The sequence below is a fragment of the Eremothecium sinecaudum genome, chromosome V (assembly GCF_001548555.1).
Source record: "Eremothecium sinecaudum strain ATCC 58844 chromosome V, complete sequence".
Taxonomy (NCBI): domain Eukaryota; kingdom Fungi; phylum Ascomycota; class Saccharomycetes; order Saccharomycetales; family Saccharomycetaceae; genus Eremothecium; species Eremothecium sinecaudum.
In genome coordinates this window covers 494,166-506,175 of record NC_030896.1, presented here as the reverse complement: position 1 = coordinate 506,175, position 12,010 = coordinate 494,166, and the positions used below count along the sequence as shown (strand labels likewise).

The 12,010-nt window shown below is 37.6% G+C and overlaps 3 protein-coding genes across 3 annotated transcripts; all 3 read right to left on the bottom strand.

Annotated features, from left to right (window-relative positions):
• Positions 1–257: 257 nt before the first annotated feature.
• Positions 258–2,960, bottom strand: CRT10 (Crt10p; the record flags this gene model as incomplete). Its single annotated transcript, XM_018132532.1, has 1 exon — positions 258–2,960. One exon carries the CDS (start codon positions 2,958–2,960, stop codon positions 258–260), a length of 2,703 nt encoding a protein of 900 aa, XP_017988187.1.
• A 177-nt stretch (positions 2,961–3,137) lies between these two features.
• On the bottom strand, positions 3,138–4,448 carry AW171_hschr53124 (HEL090Wp; the record flags this gene model as incomplete). Its single annotated transcript, XM_018132533.1, has 1 exon — positions 3,138–4,448. One exon carries the CDS (start codon positions 4,446–4,448, stop codon positions 3,138–3,140), a length of 1,311 nt encoding a protein of 436 aa, XP_017988186.1.
• A 288-nt stretch (positions 4,449–4,736) lies between these two features.
• Positions 4,737–11,918, bottom strand: PRP8 (U4/U6-U5 snRNP complex subunit PRP8; the record flags this gene model as incomplete). The annotated part of the gene is made up of 1 exon (XM_018132534.1): positions 4,737–11,918. The coding sequence occupies one exon, from the start codon at positions 11,916–11,918 to the stop codon at positions 4,737–4,739; it is 7,182 nt and encodes a 2,393-aa protein (XP_017988185.1).
• Positions 11,919–12,010: the final 92 nt, after the last annotated feature.

The window sequence follows — 12,010 nt, the reverse complement described above, 5'->3', positions numbered from 1 at the left end:
TAATCAAAGAAACAAAAAATCCAAAATACTTTATTTTGACATGGCTATAAATATTAAAGGATTCTATATCTAATTGTATCCAGATATATTCTAAAAACTTCCAGTTATGTCATTTACTGTTTTATATGAAACGTATTTCAATTATTATATGTCTTTCATATGACTGTCAAAAGGTTATTAATAATCATTAAAATAATTAACTGTTAAAATAATTCTATTAATAATGCATTTACAGTTTTAAGTTAGAAAATATTTACTTAAGTATGAATTCTATACCTAATAATGTTATCTCTATATAATATATACAATACGGCATGTTCTTGTATACCATTAAGTGGATCTTCTGGACAATAAATGTAATCCATACCCTGTATGGAAAAGTATGGGAAAACAGTATCACATTGGCCACAAGAATAATCTGGTCCATCGTAATTATAATCAGCATATTGGGACATGCAGATCTGGTCCCTCTGTTCAGGTGGCACACGCTGCCACCCAATGACATATTCCTGTCTAAATGAATAGATGCCGTTGTACTCCGTTAATCTTAAAATTGAAATTAGTCCGATTTGAGACGCCACAACAATACATGACAATTCCTGGATGTAGCAGACTATAGAGATCCGATTGTGACTTTCTATCTCTGGATGACAGGTTGAAATGTCCGAAGTTGGAAAAATGTCGTCTGTTGTCATTGCATTTATAATTAAAGGGTCAGAACGTATAAGGAACACGCTCTTGTTTGTCGTAACAACAAAAAAATAATCCTGGGGAGCACAGCTTTCAAATTCTGGACCAGCCAAATTATACCTAGTATCTTGCTTGAGAGAAGCATATAATCTGTAGGTTTTTGAGATATGATTCGTTAGTGACATTTCTATAACTTCTTCAATCCTTGAATCACTACTTTCTGAAACTAAAGTGACAGAGGTAACTCCGTCCGTATCTGAAGATGAAAAGTCATCCATAGTATCATCATATTGATGGTATAGTTCATCAGTTTCCGTCCATGTGTTTTGGTTTTCAATTGTTGATGCAATGGAAAATATTGGATCCCTGTCTATCCATACCCTTTTGATTTCCCTTCTAGGAGGACTAGAGTGAAACCTTTGATATAGGTAAAAATCACTGGAATTATTAGTGTTTGGTTCGGCAATACCATGGATGCATGGTGAAAGGGACACCTCGGACAACGATAAGTCGATGGGTTTATCATCATCTGAAAAAGACAAATCAAATGCTTCAAAATACTTGCCTTGTGGGGGTTCGGTGATTTTAAAAGTAGAAAGTTCATCTTTCCACTCAGGTGTTGATTTCAGTCGAGAAATTGAGTAATTGTTATTTACAACCATTTTCGCTTCCTCTACGCCACCACTAAGCTTTTCATCGCCCAGAGGATACTCTGGCTTGAGAAGAAAGAAGTAAGACCACAAACTGGGATCATACTCCAGATAAGACGTTGAAATATACGCGCTTTCGTAAGGAATTCTTTTTCCTCCTGGAGAAGGTAATTGTGCACACACAAACCTGAACTTAATAGATTTATTTGCATATTCAGAAGCATTTAAAAGCTGTAAGTGACTTACTGGTACCATTGTCTGGACAAAATTAGTTGCGATGCCAAGGTTGCTGGTTTGACTTGGTCGAAATGGGTAACTTTCAAGTAACAAACTGTTCTGATATATTAGCGAAAGTTCCTTCGTCTTATGGTTTTGGTTGTAGTTATTTGATAGAAACTCATATTGTCCGACATGTCTAAAAGAAGACTTCTTGACTGGCGTAATGGACCAACACCAGCTCGGTAGGTACTGTTCATCCAAATATTCCCAAGCAATTCTCAATCTTTCACGAACACATTTTTCAACATCCAGTGATCGTTGTATACTTATAGTCCCAACACTTCCAAAAATTGACGAATATGCTAAAATAATATTTTTATCACGGCTAGAATCCTTTATAAATGAAACGCAGGGAACATTGTGCTCAATAGGAATTTCATCGATGATAAACTTATTCATACCTTTAGAATAACCGAAAAGTGAGATGCCAGTAGGCGCATCGCCGTCATTGTGGCCTGCCGCAATGTACTTCACATTTGGATCATCATCATAAATATCAAAAGACCAACATGATCCCCGTGCTCTTAGGATATATTTTGGCCTCATACTTGGTTTAGCACCGTATTTGTGGCCATCGGCAACATCCTTATAATAGTCTTCAAAATCATGAACTAAAAACATCATAATGTAACCATTCTCGCAACACATTGCCACATATTCTTGTCCATAAAAATGGCACAGCTTGACTAAGTGTATTTTATAGTCTCTGAAAATACGACCAAAATAAAGCATCTGCTGCAATGGAAAGTTGTCGTATAACAGGGCAGAATCAATTAAACTAAAGTTAATCATATCTTCCTTATTAAAGCTAGGAGCTCCATAACTAACCAAATTCTTGGTAAAAAACGTATTCTCATATGCAATGAACATTAAACTACTGCTAGCGATGCACATTAGGTTGTTATCATATCCAAACCCTTGTGCAAATCCAAGTGAATTCGCAACACCATCCCTGCATAGCTTTAGTCGTTCCCATTCAGGTAGTAATGTATCTGCTGGATTTAGATACCTACCGTTTGAGCCCCAGACGGGTTCAGCTAAAGTTCCAGATTCTATAATTGAAGAAATAAAGTCTTCATCACGAGCTGAAGCCTCACTAGACTTAAAGCAATTGGAAATTTCTAACTTTTGGGCAATATCCAAGTTCTTTAATTCTATTTTTCCATCTTTAGATCGTTTCCATCGTACCCCGATATTATTCTTGCTGTGTTTTATACCTAGTTTTGTCATTAACCTTAATTCACTATTCATGTATGATTTACGAGTATACTCTTTAACATAGCCACAGGATGCGAGATACCTCTTAAAAGAGGTATTATCCTTATCCGATAAGCTACTCATAAATATATAGCTCTTCAAATTAGTTTATTATGATGTGGAACTTAAATATATTGCTATGAAGGCTATATTTTTAGATGCCGAGAACATTGAACATTAAACATTAAACATTTAAATTTAATAGTTTAAATGTTAAATACATGAAGATTTAGTACATAGGTAAAAATGTACACATTAGAGTCATGATATATGTGTAAATGGGCATTTTGAATCCTGACAACTTCCCTCCAGAATCTCTTTTGGGCATATCACTTCTTCACTCGTAGTTTTAGGATCAGTATTGCTTTCAAAGGGTCTCAATGATTGATACTGCGTAAATACCTTTGCTTTACTATCTTTAGTAATAATCGCTTTTTCATACATACTCTCTTGGCTTGATTCAAGTTTATTTGTTAAATCGTTTCTAGAGCGTGATATGCTACTGCTTGGGATGCCACTCTCACTCGGTTCGAAGTCTGCAGAAATAGTTGATATAGAGGAACTCGAAGGAGTTCTCTGAGCTAAAGTTTCTCTTCTGTCCAAGTTCATGTTAGTAATGTCGGAACCATTGTCTTCCATGATAGTTGGAGTGCTTGTTCTTGGGGTTATAACTGTTTTATTGGTAGTAACATTTGAATTTCGTACTTGAAATTTACTAGCGGGGAGTTCATCATTTGCAGTTTCATCAGCATTTCTGAGACGCTTTGAAGGACGTCTAACTGATGACTCGGTCTCATTATCTTGCACAAGGATACCAAGCTCATGAAATACTGAGTTAACATGCGAAATAAACTGATTTTTCTGCCTCAAAAGCTGGGGATAAAGATGTGACGGCACTGTCGAGTTTTTAAGCTTGTACAGAGTCTTTATGCGGTTTAGCTCAATTTTGGATTTCACTAAAACATGTGAGATTTCCGATAAAATGTTCTTCGCTGTGTCGTCTCCTCTGCTCGTGTCCTCCTGCACATCAGAAGCAATATCGGTACTGCTAGTACCATTGTAAAAGTCACTAATAGAGTCTGGGCATCTTAACTCAATTCTGTTATCAGACGAGCACTCAGCCTCCGAGTCGCTGCTTGTTAAATCAATTACCAGATTGTTGAGCCATCTTGGTGTCTTGGAATCACTATAGCAGCTCGAAGTATCGTTTTGATGGTTATTATTGGTATGATTAAACTCTTGAGCTGAGTTACAATCTGCCAATGCTATATCCGATGGTGAATGGAATGATGGTGAAATGGAAGCCGTCTTAACGTTTATTGGAAAATTTAACGACTTATACAATTCCGTTAGAAAGCCTTTATCAACACCAGTACAGTCAAGTATAGCTTGGAAGTTATATCTCAGCCTTATCAGGTCTAATATACAGTTCTTTGCCAGTATAGTATTTCTTTCCTTGGCTTCTGCTTGTCGCCTTTTCTCAGCTACTGATCGCATAAGCTCTTGCATCTTTGTTTGTAGCTTAGCGGAGACATTTTTCTTCTGCAATGGAGGCTCAATAATTCTTCCCATATCAATAACGCTTACTTTAATAGTTAATAGTCTATTTTAGTTCCTTTAATAAATTTGCGTGGTATATTTAGTCAAGTTGCGATGAGCATCATAGATGAAAAAGCGTACTCTCGGACATCTTTAGTACTACTTTGAGAATAAGCAGAAAGTCAGAATTAATTAAAGGGACGTCCCTTATATGCTTCTGTGGATAGATATGCTGGAATGTGTTACTAAAACAGCATAATTATAAATAAAGACAGCATTACCTAGTATTTAACTTTTAATAATACAGTTGGAATTCGACGTCTACGCAAAAACATCCTCTTGCTCTGCTTCTAGATCTTCTGCATCCATGAATTCAGTAAATTGAATAAAATGTGGAGCACGGTGTAATTCATTATAAAAGTCAAGTGGTATATCCATCTTGAGATCATAACTTGATTCGATACTGAAACCTGCCCCCATAAATGCATAATTCCATATATCAGACTTGGGAACTAAAAAGTTACCCATAATGCGCTCTGATAGTAACAATTGGGCTTTTTCACTCATATTAGTTTCAAAACCTTCCGGTGAGGGGTTTAATATATCTTTATTGTCAATTCCCCATTCATAGCCCTGTTCAGTTAGAGTAAATGCGGATAATGAAACAGCACCTGGAATTAAACCGACTGTTAAATCGACAACATCACGCTTAATATTCGCAAAAAATTTTGAATGGAGTATTACCTCCGATTGAGTCATATGGTTTTCATCTGTGGACTTTGTATGCATCCAACCAAGCAATTCTAGGTCTTCCAAGTATCTACTATGTTGTGGCACTGCGCTTAATTGCACAATTTGATTATTGCCTAGCTGCGGACAAATAACAAGCGTTTTAACTTCTTTAATGTTAGGATGACCATCTGGAGACTTGCCGTAAATAAAACCACCAATCTGAATTTTAACATCTGCAATTTCTACAAATTTCTTTAGAATATTCCTCGGTAGAACAAATATATTCTTGTCCTCTACGAAGTCTTCTCCAGAGACATACACATTTTTCAACCTCAGATACAATAACGAGCTTTCAATGGCTCGCTTACGCCATTCGTTTTTAGAGTTGAAGGATTGTGTCTCATACCCAGAAGAGGTTACAACTGTGATTTCCTCTCCCTGTACGTTTACGCTCTTTGTCTTCATTGCTGTAGAAGCACCTGCATCCATTCTTTCTGCATCTGCAGAGTTTGAGGCTTCTAACTCCGCCATTTGTTGTCTTTTCACAGATGGAGCTTTAATATTCTGACCTAGAATGATATCCTTAATTTCTGTCTGCGTCAATGTAGCAATATCCACATTATACTTCTTTGCGTACTCTGACAATATTAGATCCCGCATTTGAAGTTCAATATCCACCCACTGCTCATCACTGAATGATGGCCACAGATGATGAGGTAAAATGGGAATTGTAGGATCCGCTTTCAATATCATCTGCGCCTTTTCTTCGTTAGTTTTTAGTGCTCTTAATAATAAGATCAGTCTTGAGAATGCAGTGAATGAGGAGAACCTTTCTAGCCAATCGTCAAAAATGTTAAACAAAACCATTTGCGGTTCGCTAGCCTTCATAACAACCTCGTTTAATTTCTCTATCGATAGTGCAGCAGAAAATGGTAGTCTCAATTCAGTAGGCCTTATAGTAATATTAGGGAAGTCAAGCATATGAACTTCCAGTGGATCCATCATTGCTTTACGAGTCACAATTATTTGTTTAGGTTGCTCTTCTTTTGGTAGAGAATTCACTAAGGCAGTAACTTCTTCGGCTGCTTTCCATTTGGCCAATTGGCTCAAACGCTTCTGGCCTGCCCAGACAGAGGTATGAATAATCTTCAAATACAACTGTCCTGTCTTAGGATCTAGAACAAATATGCAACCATTAATGGGCTTCGTTGCGACATTACCCTCATAGGTTCTATGAACAGTAACACGATAGACATTTGTATCGTCAACGAAGAATTTGAGATCATCGTTAAAGAGCTCTGCGTAATTAGTTGAGTTTAAGAAGGGTTCCTGAGTTTGAGATTGATATATTTGAAGACCTTTTCTAATACGCTCACGTAAAACATATAGGGATGGGTTGGCCTTCATGATAGTTTTCATACTGTTCTGTATTAAAGTTTTAAAACCGTCAAACCAGTTACCATACGCATCATACATGTTATAAGCCAGATCAATGGCAATCATGACACCAGTTTGAGTAGGATACATGCTAATATTATCTGTAGTATAATCAAGGAATTTTGCTCGGACGTACCTAGAGATATCGTGAGAATCATAATCACCGTATCTTAATTGAACATCAATCCACAGCTTGTTAGTTGAAACAGAGTTATATTTATCACCAGTTTGATGTAGTAATGATGGTTTTGAAACTTCCCATTTATAAACACTTGTCAGAGTTATATCCGCAGCAGAAGAATTCATTTTGTATGATTTCCGAGGATGAACCGCCTCTTTATTCACAGTTTCAACTTGAAGTACGTCCATCTCTCCATCCAGAATTTGACAGATATCAAATACAACACTTTCATGTATTTTCTGCCATAAATGTGCACGGAATATTTGAATTAATGAAATCTTCAGTGTAGGAATCTTACCGTGTAAGAAAATACCCGTTAAGTCCAATTGTACCAAAAACCCAACATACACATTCGCTCTATTAATAGTTGGTGACCACCATAAGGTAAATCTACGATTTGGAATTTGGCTTAAACCAGTACGCTGGGCATGTGTTAGCCTCTTAAATTGCATCGAATCCTCAAATCCCGAAGCTTTTTCCCAGAAAAGCCCTTCCCAAGAGCTAAAACCTGTGCCTTTAAACAAAGTGTGTTCTAAAATGGTTTCTATACCCCCCAAAGCCTGGATAACGTCAGTTCTATAGGCATTTAGATTCCACAACTTGCCATCATGACGGCCGTTTGTCCACCAAAAAGAGTTTGTGCGATCCAGTGAGAATTTTTTGAACTCCTTACGTATACGATGTCCTTTGTCATAGGCTAAAGTATGACGATCTTTTTGGAATAATGTGCTGATTCTAGGAATACCTCTATCCCATGAACCTTCAAGTTCTTCAAAGGATAACCGGCGATTTTCTTGAATAGCAGCTTTACGTTTAGAAACGTAATCTGCCCATACTCTTTGAGAGTCTAAAAACTCATTCTCCCATGTAGTGATGTAACGGAAGATAGTAGGGATAAGCTTATCATCTTCATGTGTCATACCTGCCCGGAAATGGGTTATACCAGTTTCTGTTTGCTTTGACCAGTTCAAGTCGGATGCAGGAATTAAAATATGCGATGCGCTAAGCATGCCCAACCCACCTAATTCTTTAGGAGTATAGAAAACGGCTGGTGGAAAGCGCGTAGGCATCTTTGAATTTAGTCCTAGCTTCACTCTATTTTGTATTCTAGTTTCACATTTAACTAGAACATCCAATAAACGATCACTAGCGACAACTGCTTCCCTAAAGTAGGTAAATAACCCAATTAAGGCAGTATTCCACTTTGAAGCAATCTTAGTGAACGTTGTTGAACCAGATGAAAGCATGATACCTCGAATACGAGATTCGAATTCATCTATCTCGCTATCACTAACCTTCAAGTAAGCTTTCGCGGTTCTTTCCATAGTCACTTTATTCGTAAGATCCCACACGCTCTCTGCAGAAGATACTATTTCTTCCATTCTAATCTTGGGTAAAATACGAACTTCAAAACCGCACATAGTAAATAACAAGTTAGGGTTATTTTTGCTGTATACGGACGAAAATGTATTTTCCCAAGATATGTTCGCAAAGGATGGTGGTACACGATTAACTACTTCCCAAAATACCGCCCGCCCCAGGTTAACATCTTGGCGTATGAGCCTCATACGTAAATCTCTTGGCCAGCATTTCTTATTATTATAACCAATTGCGTTCTCAAAGTTTGGATCTGGATTTTCAGATAAATAGTCTTGTACTAGATCATCAGCCTCAGCTTCGTCGAAATGAAATAAAATTGAAACCTTATCTAAGTACCGAGAATATAGTCGAATTGGGGATTTAGTTTCAGTTGCTTGGTCATTAAATTGTAAAAATTCATTAGGAGCATTAGGTGGACCAGCCAACTCCTGGGCTCTCTCTGGTCCCAATATCAATAAATCCAATACTAAACCATAATATTGATAGACAAATGCAGCATGCTGGAGTCCACGAAGAAGACCATATTTATTAACATGACTCATATCTTTGAATGTAATTGTAACGTTGTTTTTCGCTGAAACATAATCTGCAAGGTTAGGATCCATTACTAATCTTAACAACCGATTAACTAATGTGAAGTCCATCTTCTCTGCTAATCCTTCTAATGACGTCTGCAACATAACAGTGGATTGCCCTTTAGAAACATCCCAAACCTCATGTATATTATTTATTCCTTGGCACCATTTGTACACCAATAACGGAGCAATCTCAGAATCACTTGGCTTGACCCAATTTGGGAATAACTGTCGTTTATCTGCCTCATACCACAGGTATTGGTCTAAATATGCGTCAGTGATTTTTTCTAGAGGATCGACAGTATACACAGGTGAAATATACTGGTAATGATCAACCATCGACAATTCAACAGGTTTAAAAACGCGTTGTGTTAACAGATATTTTTTCACTCTATTCAGTGTGTCGTGAGGATTGTCGTATGCTTCTTCAATTAGCGCTAGTTCTTCTCTTTCTGCCGCATTAAGCCGCACTTTTGATGCATACGCATCCTTCAGATTCTCTAATGCCAATACTAGAATTTTTGTATCATTCTTGTATGTTAAAGGCGGAAAAGGTATTGGTGAAAAATTCCGTGATTCCAGCCAATCAACCATTGTTGCAAAAACTGTTGTCGCCTCCATCGGAGAAATCTCCGGTCCATCTCTTTCGATTTGTTGTTGGCGCTCCTGCTCATTTTTAATCCACAATCTTGTTAGTCGACCTAGATTCTTTTTAACAACCGTTTTTTCCACGTGCACACCACTTCTTATTTTTGTACGATTGTAATGAGCAGATGATATCCAGCCATCAGCTTTAGCTTTCACATACCTCTCAATAATATTTTTAATAGGAAGCGGCATTCCGGGTACATTCCAAGGAATATTTGCTTTCCAACAGCGCCAAGCTTCACTCAAATGTTGAAGAATCGTACGAGCCTTATTTTGTTTTAAACCTTCAGGAATCATGTCTAAAATGTCATTCATCACAGCTGCTCGAAGTTCCAAATCGTAATAGGCATCAACACGCTGTTTAGTCGTTGTCTTTACGACTTCATTAGAGCGGCCTTCAAACTGACGAGTCAGTAAATTTCCCAACCATCTCTCTAATAAAGGAATAATACCCCTCATAAAGAATATCCATACTCTCCATGCAGGCTGCCAGAATCCACAACCTGGCCCTTTACCTATAACTTTGTTAAACCTATGATACACGATGTGTTTTAAATCTTTACAAGCTCTTATCTGGTGCATTACCTTATACTTGTATCTGTAAACCCCTGTAAGTTGGCCAAGATGGTTAAGAATGTAATAAATGCCATCTGCCAATTGAAATGCATCAACGTTACCCAACCTATATTGAACGTGAGCATCAACAAGCAGTTTAACTACCTTTAGTAGCTCTCTGAGTAAGTGAAAAGCGTTTCCAAAGCGGGACTTTTTTCTTTCCTTAGTCGTCAAAGTTTTGGTTGGTTTCAAATTGAAATTATAATCCAAATGCAAATATGTAAGCCCTTTTTTATGAATTAGTAAATTGAGCATATTGAATCCTTGTCGGCATATCTGCAGTCCAGCCTCTACCCAATCTATAGTGGTCTGCTGGAAGTACTTTGTATTCTTCAAAGTCTTTAATAGTTTGATCTTTTTATGCTTCGATGGGCGCGATTTCTTTAGTTCATTAAGAACGTAATTCTTAAGTTGTTTTTGATATGATACCCGAACCTTGATGGGGAGGTTCTCATCAGAGCCCCGTAAATACCAATCTTTAACCAAAGCAACATCTTGGGCTCGCACCATATTACCTACTCTTCTGTTAAAGGGAAATGGTGCATGATATAATGAAATAGCATCTTTAGCGGCAGGAAATTCAAGTTCGTTCTCATGCATTATAGGAGTGAAATCAGCCGGAAGTGTAAAATCATCCGATGGCTGTAGCTCAAAGTCTGTTTTGACTTTTTTGTTGAAAGGCACTATTGGGTTTAAAGTTTGATCAAAATAAAACACTGATGAGTCTGGGTCATCGTCACCTTTCAATAGACAGGAGATTGGATTATGGTACCACGATATCTCCACGGATCTCGGTCTGGTAGCATACAGATGAGGAAATGCAATTTTATACTCAGTTCGAATTGGGACCCCAAATATGATCCTATCAACGCTATTGAATTCATTATAGTCTTCTTCTTCCTCATTAGGGTATAATGGCTCGAATTTTGGACCACCAGGTATGGCATTATTCAAAGCCTTAGCAGTAAAAAAGGATTTTTTGTCAAATAAATAGAGTTGATTTTTATCTAAAACATCACCGAGCAGTGGTGTAGATAATCTGTGTAGATTACACATAATATCATTGTCCAACTTCCATTTTCTGTAGGAGGGTCCGTTGACATATCTGTTATCGTACACCAGAGGCCTTCCTTCGTAGAACCAGTGCTTTACAGACGCATCATCTTCGTTGTCTAGTTCAAGTATAATAGGATCCAATGGTTGAATACCTTCGATATGTTCTGTAAATGAAAGTGGCGGCTCATCGTCGTCAAATGGAGGAAAGCGCATCCGTTTGAAATGTTTTCGATCTCTTTTTTCTCTTCTCATTGCTAACCACATTGCAGACCATTGTGCTTTGTACACGGGTTCAATAACCCTGGGGATCTCGTTAATGAACGTAATAGCACCCGAGTGATGGTACAGAACTTTAACTTCTTTAACTTGCTCCCATGGTTGAGGCATATTTTCCAGTAGCTTTAACAATGCATGTGGCATATACTTTAGAGCTCCCAAAAAGGCTCGCTTATCATAGTTAAACCTCTTGGAACTCATATCTGTGTGGTCATTTACGATTTTTCTCAGATGTTCCGGAGGCAGCTCCACCTTATGAGAATATACAAGACCACCAGTACGCCTTTTTTTGCTTCTATTTTTCTTTGAACTCGTATCTTTGCCTTTGCTTACTACCACCAAGTCTTCATCAGGAGATCTTAACAAATCAGACCGAATTTCTGTATTATCTTTTGGAATTTCGTTTGACAGAGGCGGTGGAGGTGGGGGAGGTAATGGTGGAGCACCAATACCCTTGGATTCTTTTAATGAAGGACCTTGTTCTACAGATGTTGGTGGCGGTGGTGGCGGTGGTGGAGGTAGATTACTCCTATTATTATAGTTGCCATTATGATTTCCATGAAAACCTGGTGGTGGTGGTGGAGGTGGAGGTAAACCACTCATAGTTATTCAGAGTAAATCGGATAAATATAATTCAATTATTAATTATCAAAAGATCTAATAACGATACCAGTAGAGATCTCTCTTCACACCTT